Source organism: Rhinolophus sinicus, chromosome 3, assembly GCF_057876585.1.
Source record: "Rhinolophus sinicus isolate RSI-liver-muscle chromosome 3, RSI-T2T, whole genome shotgun sequence".
NCBI lineage: Eukaryota > Metazoa > Chordata > Mammalia > Chiroptera > Rhinolophidae > Rhinolophus > Rhinolophus sinicus.
The window spans coordinates 41923764-41945858 of record NC_142503.1 but is presented as its reverse complement, the minus strand read 5'-3'; the positions used below and the strand labels follow the sequence as shown (position 1 = coordinate 41945858).

At 32.3% G+C, this 22095-nt stretch overlaps 1 protein-coding gene across 3 annotated transcripts in view; it reads left to right on the top strand.

The window, feature by feature from the left end:
* CENPK (centromere protein K) overlaps nt 1-10179 on the top strand; it is a 33467-nt gene extending 23288 nt beyond the window's left edge. Inside the window, exons 6-10 of one of the 3 annotated variants that reach the window (XM_019743031.3) lie at nt 190-272; nt 371-469; nt 806-932; nt 6763-6816; nt 9296-10179. In XM_019743031.3, the coding sequence (XP_019598590.2) occupies nt 190-272; nt 371-469; nt 806-932; nt 6763-6816; nt 9296-9454 (522 nt within the window). In that variant the 3' untranslated portion in view covers nt 9455-10179. The remainder of the gene's footprint in view (nt 1-189; nt 273-370; nt 470-805; nt 933-6762; nt 6817-9295) is intronic. The other 2 variants (XM_088796530.1, XM_074328897.2) reach the window with 2 other exon arrangements.
* The last annotated feature ends 11916 nt before the right edge of the window (nt 10180-22095 follow it).

The window sequence follows — 22095 nt, the reverse complement described above, 5'->3', positions numbered from 1 at the left end:
TAACAATTAAATATTACAAAGAACTTAGTACCTACTATATATTTCCCTTTCAAAGACTGCCTGCTCAGCTTTTTTGCAGTTGATTTCTGAATATATATTTTAGAATTATATGTAAATTTTACTGTCATTCTGAAATATAACTATTTATAGGATTAAAGACTAAGCAATTAATTTATTATTTTGTTCTAGTTCCAAAAACTGAGACATGATCTTGAATTGGTACTATCTACTATTCAGTCAAAGAATGAAAAGTTAAAGGAAGACTTGGAAAGGTATATTTATATTATAATTACCATTAATCATTGATATGTGTCAAATTGGCATTATTGTTTTATTTGGCTATTGTTTGTTTTGCTTTTCCACATTAAAGGGAGCAACAATGGTTGGATGAACAGCAACAGGTATTGGAATCTCTGACAGTACTACACAGTGAATTGAAACATCACATTGTGACAGTTTCTGAATCAAGGTACTATTTTTATGTTCTAGGTTTTTAAACTAGGAAAAAGTAATTTATTTTTTGTTGTATGAAATACATAGATGAAAAGAGGTAAATTCACCAGAAATTGTGAGTCTTACCATAACTTTTGCCATCTATTAGTTACATGATCTTCTATGAATGACTTGACTTTTAGTTTCCTTATATATTAAATAGAGAATATTACTTTCATAAAGCTAGATATATTTGTTTTGAGCAAATGAAGTTTGAACAGAGTTCTTGATCAACCTTATGGGTAACCAGTTACATACACTTACATATTTTTTATCAGTGAAATATTTCTCTTAATTTTTTGAAACCTGTTAGAATCTTTAATGAGCTGAAAACTAAACTGCGTGATACGAAAGAATATAAGGAGAAACTATTGATTACCTTGAGTGAGTTTCTAGAAGACCACTTTCCTCTGCCTGATAGAAATGTTAAAAAGAAAAAGGTAAGTTTTAGAAAAGACATTCATGTAGATATTCATGGATGAATTTGTTTCAGATAGGGTTAAATGTAAGTTTTCTGATAAAGTTTTATGTTTATTGTACATTACACACACATGTAAATGTAGAAAAACAGTCCATCACCACATTAAAATATTGATTGAAAAATTAGAAGCAACCTAGTTGTTCAATAATATAGGATTAGTTAAATACATTTTTTATGTTGTATCCATATGATGGGGAAAATGGATAAAGCACAGATGATTAAATTGTATAATTTGTACCAAATGATGTAACAGTGCTTATGTCTGGGGACTAGGATTGTAGATGAGATGTGTTTTCATTTTTAACTATTTTCTAGATTTTTCCATGAACACGTGTAACTTTTAAAATTAGAAGAATTATTGTTTAAAATCTGTTAATGCAAGTTACTATTTTAATAGTAATTAAGATGGAATAAACCTTTTCCACAAAAGCAAATAAATATTTCAATGGATGACAGAAAATTGAGAACATCCACTTAAATTTCTTTCTTATAACAGAATATTGTGTAAATGAAACGTGGAAGTAGAATAGGCATTGAAATTGGCATCAGAATGATCTTTTTAAAAATATATAGTTTAATCATTTTTCAATGTAAAGCTTCTGATGGCTCCCTACACAATGAAGTCTATAAGCTCCTTAGAGAAATGAATTTATACGCTGGACTTTGTCTCTTTAGCCCCCTTTCCAATCATTCTTTATCCATCTCTTGCATGAATCCATTCAACCATACTATTATTGTTCCAACAGGTTTGCAATGACCTGTCACCTTTTGTGCCTTACACATTATATTCCCTCTGCTTACAAAATGCTTTCTATCTGTGAGGATAGCAAATTCCCACTTATGACAACTCAAACATCATCTTTTGTGTGAACCATTGAATGAAGCTTAAATGTGATCTTATTAGGATTTATCGCATAATTTTGTAGTAATCATTTATGTCGATCTCCTTATTCCCCCACCATGCACTGAGCTCCTTGATGTGTTTAATTCATCTTTGTGTCTTTACTATCTTTCATATCTATTATGTACCTTCTAAGTTCATATTTATTGAATAATTGTAAGTATGTATACTAGGAAAAGGAGAAGAAGTTCTCTTGATTTTCTTACAGTCTGGTTTTTTTTTGTTTTTTTTTTAAGTCTTGCCTTTATTGTTTTAACTATCAGTAGGCTTTACATTTGTTACGGACTATCCTGTTTCCCTGAAAATACGACCTAGCCGGGCAATCAGCTCCAATGTGTCTTTTGGAGCAAAAATTAATACTATGTCTCCCGTTCTATCCGTTGTTACTTTTACCCCTTATTTATTTCTGAATTGTTAACACTTTATGTTAACTGTTTTATTAAGTTCATGATTCTTTATCTACTAATGATAATAATGCCACATTAACACACTTATTTTCTGATCCCAGTCTCCCTGTTTTTCAACTTTTTTTTAACCTGTAACTTCTCCACTAATAGAACCAGAGGTTTGAGGCATTCTGAAAAGGAAACATTGATTACCAGAAGTCATCATTTTTTCATTAAGTTGTATTTGATAAGCTCATTTTTTTAAATGGAATTTATGAACTATTGATATGTCACAAAATGATACTTTCTGTCAAGCAATAATACTGGATGTAATACTGGATGTATTAATAAGCTCAAGCTGTTATAACAAATTACTGCAGACTAGGTGGCTTAAACAAAATAAATTTATTTTCACACGGTTCTGGAGGCTAGATGTTCAAGAGCAAGGTGCCATCAGAGTTGACTTCAGCTGAGGCCTTTCTTTTTTGCTGTGTCCTCACATGGCCTTTTCTCTGTGAGTATAGAGAGAGAGAGAGAGAGAGAGAGAGAGAGAGAGAGAGAGAGAGCTCTCTGGTGTCTCTTCTTCTTATTATTATTATAAGGACACCAATCCATTTGGATTAGGGCCCCACTGTTATGACCGTATTTAACCTTAATCACCTCATTAACAATAATCTCAAGATCCATCCATATTGTCGCAAATGACACTATTTCATCTTTTCTTATGGCAGAATAGTATTCCATTGTGTATATATACCACAACTTCTTTATCCAGTCATCTATGGCAGGAAACTGGTTGTTTCCATGTCTTGACCACTGTAAATAAAGCTGCAATGAACATTGGAGCACACATGTCTTTATGGGTAAATGTTTTCAGATTTTCTGGGCAGATACCCAAAAGAGGGATTGCTGGATCATATGATAATTCTACTCTTAGTTTTTTGAGGAACCTCTACACTGCCTCCCATAGCGTCTGCACCAATCTGCATTCTTACTATCAGTGTATGAGGGTTCCTTTTCCTCCACAGCCTCTCCAACATTTATTATTATTTGTCTTGTTGATAATAGCCATTCTAACTGGTGTGAGGTGATATCTCATTGTGGTTTTTATTTGCATTTCTCTGATGATTAGTGATGTTGAGCATCTTTTCGTATATGTGTTGGCCATCTGTATGTCCTCTTTGGAGAAATGTCTATTCAGGTCCACTGCCCATTTTTTAATTGGATTGTTTTTTGTTGTTGTTGTTGAGTTGTATGAGTTCCTTATATATTTTGGATATTAGCCACTTATCAGAAGCATTGTTTGCAAATATCTTCTCCTGTTCAGTTGGTTGCCTCTTTATTTTGTTGATGGTTTCTTTTGCTGTGCGGAAGCTTTTTTAGTTTGATATAGTCACATTCATTTATTTTAGCTTTTACTTCTTTTGCCTTTGAGGTCAAATTCATAAAGTGCTGTTTGAACCCAAGGTCCATAAGTTTAGTACCTAGGTTTTCTTCTATGCAATTTATTGTGAAGTAAGTCACAGAAAAGTCGAGAACCGTATGACTTCACTGGTATGTGGGATATAAAACTGAAAGCAACAAAGGAGCAAGACAAAGAAAGAAAGAAACAAAATCTCATAGACACAGACAATAATTTAGTGGTTCACAGAGGGTAAGGGGATGGAGGGATGGTACATGAGGGTAAATGGGGTCAAATATATGGTGATGGAAGGAGAACTGACTCTGGGTGTTGAACCCACAGTGTGATATATAGATGATGTATTACAGAATTATACACCGGAAATCTATGTAGCTTTACTAATCATTGTCACCCCAATACATTTTAATTAAAAATAAATAAATAAAAGCTTTTCAAAGTGAAAAAAGAAAATCACTTGTTTAAAGGGTCTCCAAATATAATCACATTGGTTAGGACTTCAACATATGAATTTTGGAGGGCACATTTCAATCCAGAACAGTGGACTTTATCATTCAAAGATGTATACGCAGAAGAAAGAGACAACCAGAATCCGTCCATGAAATCATTAACATTAGGTGAATATCTATTGAGACATTTTTCTAAACCCATACATGTATAGAAACATAAGTAGAATGATGGATGGGTGGATCAATATAATTTTGTATAGGCTAATATAAAATAAGTATTAGAGGGAATTTTACTTACATTTGATAGAAGAAAAGTGAGTGAAGTTGAATTGTTGAACTCAGATACATATTTCTTTGCTTTAAGTGATTTTAGTTCTGGAGAGATCCCTAATATAAAGAAAATAAATTAGAAAAACATAAAAGATTATAATAGTTTGTTTAATTTTACCTTTTAACTTTAAGCAGTATTCATTGACTCCCTGCTATGAAAGATGAGGAAATTAACATTCTTCCTCTTAACCCTTATTCCAATTTGTGTTATTTATTTTTACTTTGGCAAGTCTATAGCATTTATATTCTGTTTTGATACTATCATTAATGTATATGCTTAGTCTTTATATCACATTGTATGGGATTCAATAAGTATCATCTTTTACCATTCATTTTTGAATTTTTAAGTTTAATTCATTGTTTCATTTGATGGGTTTCTTTGACAAGTAATTTGTTCAAGAATTCCTAGGTGCTTTATTTTTTAAATTTTTGAATGCTGAAAATACTTTGTTTGCCTTATACTCAAAGGATACCTTCGGCACATTTTAAAAAAACGTCTCAAGACTTGGTAGGGATTGCTCCATTCTGAGATGGAATGTGCAGTGGAGAAGTCTGAGGCCAGCCTGTAGGTGTCTTGCTGCTTCTGAGTATGTGCCTGAAGACTTCTTTATCTTTGACCTTCAGTGACTTAACCGGATACGTCACAATGTTGATCATTTATTAGTCATTTTGCTCTGAAGATGAGACATTGTTTCCAGGGACAGATTTATGTCACCTTTAATTTTAGAGAAATTTTATTTTATATCTTACATTGTTTATCAAGTCCTTGTGTTGAAACATTTTTTCTTTGTTTGCTTTATTTTATTTTTCCTTCTGTGTTTTCTTTAACTGTCTCAAACCTTTATATTTTAATCCATGCCTTCCTGCTTATTTCTGTATCAATTCTATAATTGTCTTTGCTTTCATCACTAGTGAATCATATGCTGCTTTTCACCTCTCTTTGATTTAGCAAGGTATTAGAGGTGAGGAGACTTTGACATCCAGCTTTACTGAGAAATTACATTTATTTTTTGTGAGGGTTATTTTACTATTTCTTTAATATTTTTGTATTTTTGTAAGACTTTATATGAACTGCATGTTACTCTTTGACTGGTAACTGTAATGTACTAGCTGTCACTATAGTTGGTGACTTTGCAGTTAATTCAATGTGTGAACTCAAAAGCTGCTGATTAGGATTAGTATTATCTTGGAAGATTTCTAGCAGTTTCCCTTAGCGCCTTGTCCTGTTCAACATTTTAAACTGTTATTTGGATAAAGAGGTAGAAGACTTGGTCATCAAAGGTTGGGGAGATATGAAATTGTAAGGGCTAGATAGTAAATACTTGTATATTGGATGACAATTAGGACTGTATTTTTCAGCTGTCCAGGAGTGAGGCCAAATAAAATAGGATGATATTTAGAGGAGGTACATTGAATATTTTTCTTGGGTTTAAAAAATTAAATAAAGATTGAAGGTGACATATCTTAGATAGATGTATGAATAAAGCTGGCATTTTAGATGATAGTATGTTCCGATCGAGGTAAGCAGGGAGAAATAGATGTCCACAAGCTAATGCAATCTTCAACTTAATGAATAGAATTCCAGCATCTACAAATATGGATATGAGTCTTCCTTTTTTGTCTTTGGTGTTTGAGTCATGCCTATATCATTTGGAAACTGGAATAAAAAAGCAAAAAAGACAAATTAAGACACTTTCAGAGAACAACCATAATACTAAAGGGCTGCAAGTCTATGGCTTCTGAAAAAATAATTGAAGGAACTAATGATTAATAAGGAGAAGAGTTGAGGCTCATAATTACTGTCTTCAAATATGTGAGGAACTTTTGCAGGGAATTGGATTGAGATTTATTCTCTGTCATTTCAAAGGAAAAAAGCTACAGTGAGTTAACTTTGGGAACTGTCAAGAACTATAGCAAGGTGAACAAGTTTCCTGTCCTGAAGCTGTAAAAATACAGTCTGAAAATGTCATTTATTGGGATATTTTGATTGGGCAGTTCAAACACTAGACTTTTATATATGAGTGTATGTAATATGTATAACATAACTCATCCCTTATATATTTATAAATAGTCTGAATTGTTTCAACTGTGTTTTTATGAACCTTGCTGTTTAGTAAAAGTAGGTTGTTTACTTTCAGAATTCTTTTTAAATCACCTAATTATAAATGTTTGGCTTTAGTATGCCTTGTGACATTGTAATTAATAAATGTTAATTTTTTGAATTTTATAATAAATACAATCTAATATTCTGCCATAGGCAGAATTGAAGTGTTAATTCTTTGTTATTCATATTTCCCTCAAAGAAAAATATTCAAGAATCAACTGCACAGCTGATAACACTGCATGAAATATTAGAGGTGAGTGTTTTGTATTAAAGATGTAGCTTAGTTACTGATTTGTGAACAATTATACACAGGCTTGAAAAAAAAATACTGCTTCAGAAAAAATACTTTAGTTCTTAAGGTATACACCAATCTTAGACATATTAATTATCTTTAATATAAAATTAGTTTCTGTTTTTTATACAGTACTAGAAATAATATTTTCATTTCTTAAAAGAACATGAAATTAGAGTCTAACTCTTAATCATATTCCCAAGATTACTACTTTAGGAACATTTTTATGATGTTATTTAGTATTTACATGGTGAAATCGTGTGCTGTTACATGGATGGCATCTTAGTTGGCAATGCAGCATTCTATGAAAAATACGTAAGTGAGTTTAAGGATTCTTTCAACTAGGTTGCAGAAATTCATGCACAATTTTTTCTTAAATAACATCAGCTTCTTTTTTCATAATGCAAGGACTGAATAATCCCAACTTTTTCCGCTTGACATTTACCTTTCTTAACAAATATCTTTGATCTTTTTAAAACAATCTTTTTGAACTTTGCCAGTTATCAAATATGTTAAATATTTGATAAGATCTTGATATGACAATCCATTGCAAATTGGGCAGAGAAGAAGGTAAAATAGTCTATGAAGAAAGAGATCTTTAACAGTTAGCATATCTTTTTAAAATCATTGGTAAGATTAGAAGAAAGAGTGCTATTAGAAAACTTGTTTCATTGTAATTTTATGAATTGGATGCTGAAGTCTCTATTTTTATCTAGAGTAGTAGTTTGGTGTTTCAGGATATTTTAATATAGACTATTGCTTTGGAAGTAAAATACAGATTATTAGATTTGTGATTAGCCTCTTTTAACATATTTTTAGTTGTTCTAGTTTATACTGAAACTAATAAATTATTGTTTCTCATGGATGACTTAACTATTTTTTTTAATAAAATCTGTCATAAGTGGAAGATATTGACAGTTATTAACTGGGAAATATATGAGTATTTTTTGAATATTATACTATGAAATTCCATCTAAAACTTATAATTACAAACCATATTTTGTCTCCAACACTTATATTATCAATGATAAAGGTAACCAGTATATAAGCTGCAATTCAGTGAAATATGAAACAATATATATGTTCATTTTAAAGTTAAATATTAGCATTTAATTATTGCTGGCATCTATTAGAATTTTAATTAATATAATTGAAAGTTAGAAATGAAAAGTAAGGATGGTTTTAAATTGTATTAAAATAAGCAATTGCTCTAAAATAGGAATAATATTTAATTATTTTATCATCATACCTTAAAGAATGAGACCAAAAGATTCTTTTTCCCCAGTATGTGTACTTGAAAGAGCTAAAGTTCATGATAGATGAAAACATCATTTCAAGAATTAAGATACTGATATTATTATGAAATGTGATTGAGATGAGAGCTTCATAGTTACACTTTTATTTTTATGGCACTTAATATTTGTATAAATTATGCTTCTTTTTCATATTCCTTAAGTAATATCTTTTAATTATAGCTTTGGTCTGGCAATTCAGAGATACACTGTCTAATTCATGATCTGCCACTATAACATTCCCCTTGAGGAATCTCTTAACCTTTCTGAATTCTGGTTTTGTAATTTGTGGAGACAGTGTATAGTAGCTCAGGAGGCAGAATAAAAATTGATATACATTTAGCATTTTTCATAGAACATTAGTGTTCAAAGAATTTCAGTTATGTGTTTCTCAAAAAAAATTTTCCTAATGTCAGTGGATCTGGGAACAGGTGGTTCTCGGTGCACATTAGCAATCTTTCCCCACCTTATTTGACCAGGGAACCCTGGTTTTCAAGACTAAGAACATCCTTAGGGAGACCAATTCAATGGAATACTTGTACAGTTTGGGAAATGTTAGCTTATATAATTTACTACAAATACTCAAAACTTCTGTTTGTAGTTGTAATCCCTCAACATCCTTAGTAAAGAAATCAAAGATATTCAGGATGCAGTTGAAGGAAGTGATGATGATAGAATTAGTTTTGAAGATTTATCATAAAAACAGGTGTTTTGGAGGAGGCACAGGGCTGGTGATTTCTTGTTCCCCCAAATATTAAGACATGCATGTATTTTGAATTTTGCACATATTTTATTGAGTATTTATTTAACTTATTTTTATTTTTAAGAAGTAGTTACACCCAAATTTCTAACCTAAAGAAATTATTAGTGCCAAAAGAGTGGGAGAATTGTAAATGCCTTTTAACTAGTTTTTAGGAAATGTTTTCAAAGTTAAGATGTAGAGATTCATTTTAAAGTTTCTTCTTTCACTAATATCTATAGTGAATTTTTCTTTTAAAAAAAATTATTTAATACATAGAAATTATGATATAAACAATTATTCAAAGAAAAAAACATTCATTCTTTGGTAAAAAACTGTATTAATGTTTTATTATAGCTGTATCCATTTTTTTCCCAAGTAAGGTTTATTTTGAATGTTTTTCCCTTAGATTCTTTTAAATAGATTATTTGATGCTCCACATGATCCATATGTCAAAGTTAGTGATTCTTTTTGGCCACCTTACGTTGAGCTGCTCCTGCGTAATGGAATTGCCTTGAGACATCCAGAAGATCCAACCCGGATAAGATTAGAAGCTTTCCATCAGTAACAAGATGGTCTCTTTTTTCACACAGTACTTAAAGAATCTTGGATTATGAATCAAGAATAATGGAAACACTGAGGATTACTTGACTAAAGAACACTGTTTGCAAATTAAAGTACATAGTACTTCTTTTATCCTTACAATGACACATGCTGCCATCTATTATTCATTTAAAAATGGTCCTTTCATATTTGAGTCAGTACTTCGGTGTTTTAAACTGAATGGACGAGGATGCAAGTAAAAATATTCTAGACTTAACCATTCTAAAGCATTTAATGTACCTTACTTTTGCAATGCTTTTGGGGAAATTCTTTGTTAATTTATGGTATTGCTAATGTAATATTTTTCTTTTAAACTTCATGACAGTTTCTTTTATGCATTTTTGAGTTCTGTTTGGTACTTACCTTCTTTAACTTTAGGAATTAAAATGGAAAGTCCACTTAATTTGCAGATCGTTTTAAAATTGACTTAGTATCCGATGTAGAAGGAAGCATAATTTAAAAGTATTTAGTAAATCCGTTCCACGTATACTGTCTTATTTTTATATTTGTTAAAAATTGAAATATTAAAAAAAGTATTGGATAGAGGTAGAAAACTGTATTTTAATGTGTATCACATAACAATTGATACATATTAAACCACTCATGATTGTTAATTATTACTAACAAAATTGTGTTCATAAAATTTTTGTTAATCTTTGTGACTTTTCTTTAAATAAAATTCTCTTATTGAAAAATATTTAGCTTTTTTGGTGATGTGGTATGATATTTTTAGAAACTAAATAGACTTTTTGATAGGCAGATAATTGAATATATTGTAGGACTCATTCAGGATTACTTACAAGCTAAACGAGAGAATTTCAAACCCATTTAGAATCCTTAGTTTTGTAGGAGGACTTAGTGTGTACTTTTCATTTGAAAATGCTTTCTACTGTATATCATCCAAGTGTCTTGATTACCTTTAATACTTCATCTTTTTAAAAGTAAGCAAATAATACTCCAACTATACCATGTCCCTTTTTGTAGAAAATACAAACACTTATATTTTAGTAAACATAAGTTTTTTTACAGGAAGATATATATACCTTTCTAGATTACTCCAGTTGGGAGTCAAGGGAATGAGCCACTTTTTATTCCTTGAAGTTACTGGAGAAAGGGAGAAATGGTTCTGGCAATAAAAGCCTGACAGTAATTCTACAGGGCAGGTACTGATGTTGTCCATGGACTTCTCTGTGTTGCAAATTACAGAAATAAGGAGAAAGGCAATAAACAACTCGATTTATTTGGTAAGTCTTCATTTCACATTTTACTGATAAATCTACTGATTAGATCATTTTACTGCCGTATCTTGTGTAAGGCTCTAAAAAAAAGTGATTGCATCCTACTTTAATTTGCAACCTCCTTACACAGCAAGATTATTTGCCCACTTTTGATCTCAATCAGCAAAGTAAACTATAGTAGAATTAGTCTTGATTTGTACTCCATCTAAGCTTACAGTCCTTGAAGCTTTTTGTGGTTGTGAGTATGTTGGAGAAAATGTTTCAAATTCTGAGGATCTATATGTTTTTTCACTTTTTCACTGATTTAAGGAAATCACTGAAATTTGTTAAGATTTAGAATGTATTTTTATTTATAGCTCTTAAATATGATAATGCAAAATATCTGAAAATAATACCATATTCTAGCTTTCCCACACCAGATAGTGATGTTAACATAACTTAAAAACAAAAATTTGTTTTAATCTGCCACAAAGTATATTTAACTTTGTTTTTGGTTGGTGTGTACACATGGATTGATTTGGGAGAATTTAAATCTCTATTTGGTTGAAATTTTAACCCAGTTGAATAAGACCTAGTTTAGTCATATCTGATGTTTTATGTGGTCGTACATCTGTATTAACACTTCTGACTCTGTTATTTTCCTTAGTTTACTTTTTGTTTATTTATCTAACTGTAGTTAACGTTCCTGTTGCTTTTACCAAGGATTATATTTTTCAATTCCAAAACTACCACAGCCAAATGGCATTTATTCCACGTGTGCAAGACTGGTTCAATATTGAAAAATCAATTAATGAAATCCATCACATCATCAGACTACAGCAGAAATATACGATCATACCAATAGATGACAGAAAAGCCATTTGACAAAATACAGCACCCACCCATGATTAAAAACTCAGCAAGCTAAGAATAGAAAAATTCCTTTCCTTGATAAAGAACATCTACAAAAAACAGCTAACGTATTTACTTAATAGTGGAAAACTAGATGCTTTCCTTCTAAGATCAGGAAAAAAGGCAAGAATGTCTCCTTCACCACTCCTACTAACATTGTACTGGAAATTCTATCTAATGTAATGAGAGAAAAGTCCCAAGAATCAACAAAAAAACTCCTGGAACTAAAGTCCAATTATAGCAAGTTTTCAGGATACGAGGTTAACATACAAAAGTCAATTGTTACTTATGCACTTGACATTCAAACATTTATATTACACCAAAGAGAGAGAGAGAGGGAAGAGAGAGATAATTAGTATAAATCAAACAGTATGTACAAGATTTACTAGTATGTAAGGAAACTGACAAAAGTTAAAGAAATCAAAGGAGATCTTAATAAATGGAAACATATTTCATACTTATGGATAGGAAAACTTCATGTTGTTAAAGTCTCAGTAGTTCCCAAATTGATTTATTGATTTAATGCAATCCCAATTAAAAATCCCAGCAAGTTACTTTGTGGAAATCAACAACTTGATTCAGGAAAAAGACCCAGAATACCTGCTACAATATTGAAGAATAGCAAGTTAAAGGACTGACACCAACTTAAGACTTGCTATAACACTATAGTAACCAAGACAGGGTGATATTGATGAAAATGGATGAATTAATCAATGGACAGAATGGAGAGCTCAGAAAATAGACCCTTATAAATATGGTCAGCTGATCACTGACAAAGGAGCAAAAGTAATCAATGGAGAAAGCTTAGCCTGTCTTTTTCAACAAATGTGCGAGAACAACAGTACATACACATGTCAAAAGAAGAGGAGGAGGAGGAGGAGGAAGAATGAAGAAAGAAGAAGAAAGGAAGAAAAGGAAAATTAGACACTGACATTACATGTTTAACAAAAATTAACTCAAAATAGATCATAGACCTAAATGTAAAATCTACACCTATGAAACTTCTAGAAGATAAACTGAGAGAAAATCAAGTTTGATCTTGCATTTGTTGAAGACTTTAGATACAACACCAAAAACACAATCCATGAAAGAAAAAATTGATGTTGGATTTTATTAAAATTAAAAACTGCTCTGTTAAGGACACTGTTAGAATGAAAAAGTAAACCATAGACTGGGAGACAATATTTGCAAAACACATCTAATAAATCACAGATCTAATAAAAATATTCAAAGAACTCTTAAAACTCAGCAGTATGACAACAAACATCCCAATTTAATGGAGGGCAAAAGATCTGAACAGACACTTTACCAAAGAATATATACAGATGGCAAAAAATAAGCAGATGAAATACATCTCCACATTATATGTCATCAGGGAAATGCAAATTAAACAATGAGATACCACTACATACCTCTTAGAATGGCCAGAATCCAAAACATTGACAACATCAAATGCTGTCAAGGATGTGGAGGAATAGGAACTCTCATTCATTGCTGGTGGAAATGCAAAATGATAATAGTCACTTTGGAAAACAGTTTGGCAGGTTCTACAATAATAAGCATATTCTTACTGTACATCCCATTGCAATTATAATCCTTGGTATTTGCTCAAATGCATTGAAAACACATGTCTACACAAAATCCTGCACACAAATGTGTATAGCAGCCTTTTTCATAAGTGCCAAAAATTGGAAGCAATTCAGATATTCTTTAATAAGTGACTAGATAAATTGTGGTACATTCATACAACGGAATATTATTTGGCCATGAAAAGAAATGAGCTATCAAGCCATGGAAAGACATAGAGGAAACTTAAATGCATATTGCTAAGTGAAAGAAGCTAATCTGAAAAGGCTGTATATTCCAGCTATATGACATTCTAAGAAAGGAAAAATTATGGAGACAGATAGAGATCAGTGGTGGCTGGGGAGGGGAAGGGTAAGAAGGGGTAGAATGAATAGGTGGAGTACAGGGACTTTTAGAACAGTGAAAATATTCTTTATGATATTGTAATGGTGGATACATAACATGCATTTGGCAAAACCCATAGAACTGCACAATACAAAGAATGAATTCTAATGTTATCTATGGATTTTAATTAATAATAATATATCAATATTAGTTCATCAATTATAGCAAGTGTAACACAAGCATAAAATGTTAATGATAGAGGAAACTGGGCAGGGGAAATGGAGTATATGGGGACTTCTCAATTTCTCTGTAAACCTAAACAGCTCTAAAAATAAAGTCCCATAAGGATGGGATAAAGGAGAGAGAACAAACTATAAAAGCTCATTTTTATATAGACACTGAAACTGAGAAAATAAATGCTTATTGTTTTAAGCAATTAACTTTTGGGTTATCTTACATACCCTGTTTCCCTGAAAATAAGACCTAGCTGGACCATCAGCTCGAATCGTCTTTTGGAGCAAAAGTTAATGTAAGACACGGTATTATATTAATAATATATTTTATATTATATTATATTATATTATATTATATTATATTATATTATATTATATTATATTTATTATATCATATCATATCATCATATATCATATCATATCATATCATATCATATCATATCATATCATATTATATTAATACCATACCGGTCTTATAGTAAAAATGAAACCGGGTCTTATATTAATTTTTGCTCCAAAAAACACATTAGAGCTGATGGTCCGGCTAGGTCTTATTTTCGGGGAAACATGGTAGTAACAGATAATTTTATCATGAGAATGTTAAAATGCTGTAATAACTGGTTATGGACTTGGGGGTGGGACAGACTAAAGCAATTTTAAAACTCCTAGGTGAGCAAGGATCAAAATGGAGGAAGAAGAGAATAAACATGACAAACCATAAACAACACTTTTCCTAGTAAAATGACCATGCAAACCAAAATGTTAAATAAGTAAATGAATTTAATGCAAAGATAGCCAAGACAGCTGATTTTGTTGTTTGCCTCTGCTCTTTTCTGCTTTTAACAGAACTACATTTTGTTTGAGTAATCCATTTTTGTATACACAGCCATGCCATTTAATTAACCAAACATGGTTATCTGAATCCCTTTCTCAGTGATTTACTTAGGAATACTTTTGATGCAATATTGAATCTCTATGACATTTTGGGAAAGTTTATTTTTTTTTACTGACTAAAAAAATGTGTAGGAAGAGATGGCTTCTTTTGTTCTGGTGGATATTATTGGGTCTGCATGGAACATCTGGGACTGTTTAGTCATTTTGTAACCATAAGGAGAGTCGCCATGGACAAATCTGGCATTTTTAGTATGGCAGAGTCACAAAAGAGAAAGAAAAATTCTGATAATTTTATTGAGCCACTGAATTAACTATCCCTAGAGCTGCTCTACTGGGGAACATGATATGTAAGATAATAAATTTCCCTTCTGGTTTAAGTCAATTGAGACACGTTTTTTATGTTACTTGAAACTGAAGGCATGCTTGCTGGTTGCAACATCCAACAAAATCATCAAATGAAACATTCACTCTTGATGAAATTACTTTTATGGAACAGTCTGACGAATACTTTAAAATGTGAATTTTGAGGTTGTTTGAAGAAATAAATTTCTTCCATTTAAAATGGTCTGGGAATTAACAACACAAAAATAGCAATAAGTGAAATAACATTTTGTTATGAAAGGGAATTCATTAACAAATCCCGTATCAGATTAAATATAATAATTTAAATACAAATTCTACAAGTGAGATAGTCTTGACTGGATAGAGTTAAAGTTTGAATTAATGAAAGAGAATTTGAAGAATTCACCCAGAAAGAGATACAAATTATGAATGAAGAGAGTAGAAGGAATGATAGGCAAGTAATATTTGGATATATAATAGCTAAAAAATGTATAGCATGCAGGACAACAGAAATCCTCAGGAAAACAATGTACACATCGAATATTACACAGGTTAAATAAAGCTAAATCCACACCTTGAAAAAGTTTTGTAAAACTGCAAAACTTCAAAGAGAAGAATTTTCAAAAATACCAAAGAGAAAACATAGTTTAGAAACATAGAAATAGCAATTATGTCTTTCATCTGCAACAATGTATATGGATCCTGAGGGGAAAGAAGACCATTAGCCTAGAATTTCATACCCAGCTAAACTATCATTCAAAAATGAGGACAAAATTAGTTTCCTGACAAATAAAAAGTAAAAACCTTTGCCACCACACATTATCCCTAAAAGAACTGTTAGAGGACATACTTTGACAAGAAGAAAAGTTAATCTAGGAGGACAATGGGGATAAAAGGAACAACCATGAGCACATAAATTTATTTAATATCAGTTATGAAAGGAAGGCATTTGGAAAGAAAAAATGTTTCTGGAAAAGATGTTGCAAGGATATCACACTTCAGAACATCTGGCTATTTGAATAAAAAATACAACCTATGTTTAAAGGAAAAACCCACACAGTTGCCAAGTTTGTATTAGCCTGTTCATAGTGGGGAAAAAATGCAATTTTCCGCATCATATAATCATATAATAATCATATAATCATATAATAATGATTATATGCACGTAAGTTGTGATGTTTCTTTAGGCATCAGAATTGCAGAAGTAAGGAATAAGCATTTGATAGTAAGTTAATTTATGGGAAATACTTAAAGTTTTTTGGAGATGTGATAGGATTTCCCTTTCATTTTTGGCTTACCTTAGGATATAAAGTGTTTTGACTGTGAATCATGATATGCATTCTTACTGTGTAATGGCAGCAGGGCAAAGGGTTGTTTTTGCTTTAGAACAGTCGCATATTATAAAGAAACCAATGGTTTGTTTATTTTTTGCTTTTTTGCTTTTTTGTTAGAAAAAGATATAGCAAGTAGGCAAAAAAACCCAAAAACAAAAACAAAAAAAACTAAGGGAATATGAACTACCCTAAACATAAAAGGGAAAAAGTTGAAATGTACTATATTAAAATTAAGAATTTCTGTCTATCTATAAAAAAAGGAAAACTCATTTGGAAAGACTCAGAAGTCAATGTATAGAATGGGAGAAAGTATTCACACTATCTATATCCAACCAAGAACTCAAATATGAATTACATAGAGTGCCCAAAAATCAATAAAGTGAAGACAGTAATCTATATATTGTTAGCCTGTTTGGGCTTTTATAACAAAATGCTATAAACTGGGTAACTTGCAAACAACATAAATTTATTTCTCATAGTTCTGGAGGCTGGAAGTCTGAGATCAGGGTGCCAACATGGTTAGGGGAGGGCCTTCTTCCTATCTTATAGCTGGTGCCTCTCACTATGTCCTCCAATGGTGAATGCGATGAGAGGTCTCTGTATGGTCCCTTTAATAGGAACACTAATCCAATTTATGAGGGTTACACCTAATAACCTAAGCACCTTTCAAAAGACCCACCTCCTAATACCAATCACATTGAGCATTAGGATTTCAACGTATGAATTTTGGGGGGACAAAAGCATTCAGACCATAGCAGAGAGGAGTTCTAGTTTCCAACTAAGATGGAATAGATGCAGTTCTCTCTAGTCCAGTTACGTACAGCTAAAAACTGCACATTATATATAAAATACATGTTAAGAACACTGAAAAGTGAACTGAAGAAGGCACAGTGGCTAGGGACATGGTGAATTGTGGTTCCATTTACTAGATGGGAAACACAGAAACAGGTTGAATTCTGTTTAAGTCACATGAAGTTTGTGTTGCCTGTTAGCCATATTCAGGTAGACATTTAGATACAGGAGTCATTGGCATATAGATAGTCTTCAAAGCCATGAAAAAGGATACATTAGTCAAAGAAAGAAATCAGTCAATAGGGAATAGAATGGATCTTGGGACTAACCCCTGGGCATTTTAATATTTAGTGATTGAGCAGAGGAGGAGGAGGGAGCATTGGGGTAGTGTTACCATAGACTCAAAAGGTCCGCTTGCCAGTGCACATTAAGCCAAAAAAGATACAAGCAGGAGTTTGTAAGAAGTTGGTGCCAAGTCTGGAGACACAGGTGAGCTCATGCTCTCAAATACCTGGCTCCCAGATGGCCTCTAGCAACTGGGTTATATATGGGGAAAATCATTAATCATGGTTACTATGGGAGCTGGGGTTGTGGGCTCTGCTGATTGGTTGGGGATTAAGGCAGGGAGCAACTGATCATGGCTTTAGGTCCTGATGTCAGTCATGGCAATGTTCGGTCTGGTTTCCAAGGGATGCAGTCCGTGGGGTTGTTCTGCTTTCATGAGTCTGGAGCGGAAACAACTGAGGCCCAGGTGTTATCTTGTTTTACTAAAATATTCTGGTTTGGGATTTGGTTATTGTATCTTGGTCATGGTTGACAGACCTGAAGCTTTATTCATAAATGAGTTTGATGTTGAACAGAACCTAATGTCCTAAGGGCTTAATGATTAAAAGGAGTGGACGTACAGTATATGAACAGGTAGAAGGACCTGAGGTAAGAATGCAAATGAGTTACAGTTCTATCTGGCTAAACAGTTACCTAGGATTAAAGCAAATTGCATGCTAACAAAATGAAGTTCATGTGTGGTTACAGTAGGAGGGGAATTATAAGACTATAGTGTCACAGAAGCTGAGGGAAGAAAATATAGCATTTCTAGAAGTTGGGAGTGATCAACTAAATTGAATGTTGCTAGAGTTCAGGTAAGAAGCACAAAATTGACCACGAGAGATTTGGCAACATGGATGTCAGAAAATCATTTAGACAATCATCGAGTGCTCTATTATTTGGAGCCCATAACACTTACAATATATGTTACTAAATTATGTAACTTATTGCATTTTCCCTTATCACTCTTTGATTTTGTTTTCCAATTTGTAAATGTTTTGAGGAAAGGAAACTTGCCTTATATTTGTATACTTCTTTTCCCTTTGCATAATGCTAAAGAGTAGGCAATTGTTATTAGCATATCAAGGACTTTGCTGTTAGCTTTCACTTCATTTTCTCTTCCTTCTTTTTGAATGTTAGATATTATTTGCACACTATAGTTATGAACCATTGATTATACCCAGTCTCCTCAAGTTTTTTATTCCTTCCTGTTATTGATCTCATTCTAATAAGAAAGTAAATAAGGAAAGAGAGGTTGAAATGAAACTTGTTTTGTTTTGTTTTGCCACTATTGGTGGTAAAAATTTGGGGTAGAAAGACTGAATTTATAAGCTAAATCTAATATATGAATTTCAGTTAGCTTTGCTCATCCATAATATATCATTGTATTGCTAATTGCAAATTTAAAATATGAAAGTCTCTCTGAAAATAAATTATAATAACAAATAACAGTAATTTTTATTTCTTTTTCCTTTTTGTAAAGTTGTAAGTCATTCCAACTATACAGAGATTAAAATAATAAATACCCATTGTGGATGAAAAAGAGTTTACGGAAAGTAAACTCACAGGGTGATCTGATCATAAATTCCTAACTGGGCAGGCCATGGTGGGTAGTCACTCCCCAGGCATACACTTCTTTAGTGAAAGGTTTATCATTGCCTTTAGCAAGCCCTGTCCATTGTTTCTATGCATCTAAGTTAACACAACCTTTGAAATGCCTCTTTCCAGACCCCTCAGAAACTACCCTCAAAAGAGAACCCAGTCTTATAAACTATCTTGTACTCCAATTCATGCTTTCTCCCACCTCGTGTAATCTTTCTTATGTTCCCTCCTTAATTTCAAATGTATAAAAGAAACTGTAAATCTGTTATTCTCTGGAACTTTTGTGATTGTGCTTCCTGGCAGCTGCCATCAGTTTTGACTCAAATAAACTCATAAAAATTCTCTACAGGTTTGGTTCTTATGTCAACACCATGTACATTCAATGCCCGTAGTTCGCAGATGTTAAATATTTTACACTACTAATTCAGGTTGCTTTTCTTTCTTTTTTTTAAAATTTTTATTGGGGAATATTGGGGAACAGTGTGTTTCTCCAGGGCCCATCAATTCCAAGTCATTCAATCTAGGTGTGGAGGATGCAGCTCACTGGCCCGTGTGGGAATCGAACCAGCAACCCTGTTGTTCAGAGCTCATGCTCTGACCAACTGAGCCACCTGGCCACCCCCTTGTTTTGTTTTTCAAACAAAATTTTATAGATTTAGTTGATGTCCACTTTGTGCTCCTCCTTAATTCCATTCTTCTCTTTCTCCCCCAAATAACTATGATCTTCAAGATTCTGTACTCTTCCTGTGCATACATTTGTAAGTTTGAGATATATATTTGGTGTGCTACCAAAAACTTATATAAATGGTATCATCATATATATATATATATATATATATATATATATATATATATATATGATCCTATCTTAATATGCATTACAATGTAGCCTAATGCATCCTTTCAACTCAGTTATATAATTTATCCACAGCAACACCTGTAATAGCCCATCGTTTAACTGTTGTATAAAATTCCACTGTAGGAATAGATTACAGTTTATCTCCCTATTGATAATCATTTAGGTTGTTTCTAATTATTCAATGCTACAAGTAGTGTTGCCATAATTATTAATGGGGATTCACATGTGCAACAATTTCTTAAGGTTATATACTTAAAAATGAGACAACCACGTCAAAGTCTATGCACATCTTCTTCTTTATTAGATATTACCAAATTGCTAGTATTCATGGTTATTGCACTTAATTTTTACTTTCATCAACAGTGTATCAGATGTCCAGTTTGCCCTATCCTCCCAAATACTTGATATAATCAAATTTTAACATTTTTACCACTCTAATGAAAGAGAAACATTTCCATTTCCATGATTGCTGCCAACATTGAATACTTGCTTCATTCATTGGTCCTTAGCTTTTTTTCTCCTCTGACTTTCCTATTCATGCCATTTTCCTATTTTTAATTTTTTGGCCTGTGTCTTGCAAATGAAAAAGGGGCTACATACTAAATCTGACAAGCTCAGAGGAGGCCTGCATGGTTGACCTACCAATTCAGAGACCAAAAGTAACCACATAGGATGGTCTGAACATAAAAATTCCTAACTGAAAGCGTGTTATGGCAGGTAGTCACATTCTAGGCCTGCAGCTTCCTTGACAAAGGTTAATCTTTACCTTAAGTGAGCCTGTCTATTGTCTTTTTGCATCTAAGATAACATATACTTGAAATGTCAGAGTAATCTTCTTTTCCAGACCCACACTAGAGCAGGAGACCACAGAACCCCTTATTGTTATCTTGTTCCCCGCATACCATCTCTAGGTGCTGTAAATGTTAGTTATGAACTGTCCTGTAAATGTTAGTTATGAACCAATGTAAAAGAAGTATGTGTCTCTCCATTTTGCTTTTTATCCAATCCCAGAGATTTCCCCGCTTTGCTTTCTCCCTCCCCCTTAATCTACCACCAATGGATTTCATGTAACCCTTCTTACGTGTCCTCCTTTTATTCTAATGTATAAAATAAACTGCAAAACTGCCATTCTCCAGAGAATTTTCTCAATCTGTTGAGATTTTGCTTCCCGGCAATTGTCGTCAGTTTGGCTCAAATTCATGAAAAATTCTCTACAGGTAGGTTTGGACATTTCTTATGTTAGCACTCGTATCTCTTATAGATTTGTGAGAGTTCTTTCAATGTTCTAGATATTTATTACGTTTTACTTACATGTGTTGCAAATTCCTATCCCATTTTCTGGCTCACGCTTGTCTTTTTAGTGGTTTTAAAAAATTTAATGAAGTTAAACTCATCAGTCTTTTCCTCTATGCTTTGAGCTTTTGTATCTTATTTAAGAAATCCTACAATAATCCTTCAAAAAATTAGAAAATATTTATTTTCACTATATCAAATTCAAATCCAGTCTCATTGAAAGAATAAAGTGTATTGTGTAGAAAGCGTATGGAATTTGGTTTCAATGTGTTGAATCTGGTTTTAATGTCTGGGAGGTAGAATTCAAAATTCATCATCTTTTGAGATAGTCACCTGCTCCAATTTAATAATCCAAGCAGGCATAAAATCAGAATTCTTCATCTCATTTTTCTGAAATACAGGCAATAATCTAATTTTAAGAACTGCCTTGGTTTTAACTAAAAAAATTAATATATATGCAAATATATGAACAATTATAGGTTAGAAGTTATTTTTTACCTCTAAACGTTTCTCATTCCTGATTCACTGGTTCTCAAACACTTCTGTTGCTTCTGTTTTTCAGTCCCTGAAATACATACATATAAACTTGCATGCATACATCCATATTCCTTCCTTTCCCAATTTTTCATTTATTCCATCTTTGATTTCCCGAAAGGGCCCTCTTCACTTAGATTTATTAGGCTTCTGAAGATTGCTGGCACAGCTTTCTTTCAAGTGTTAGGAGGGGGTTTGTTGTCAACTGTACTCTGCCCATATTCTTCATTTAAAAGAAAGGGAAAGCTGTAGGGAAAAGTTTTCAAAGACTAAAGGATTGGTCATTATAAAAACTTTAAAGAATTTCTACTGAAACTTAAATTCATATAGTGTTTAACTTTGCTTCATATAATTCAATT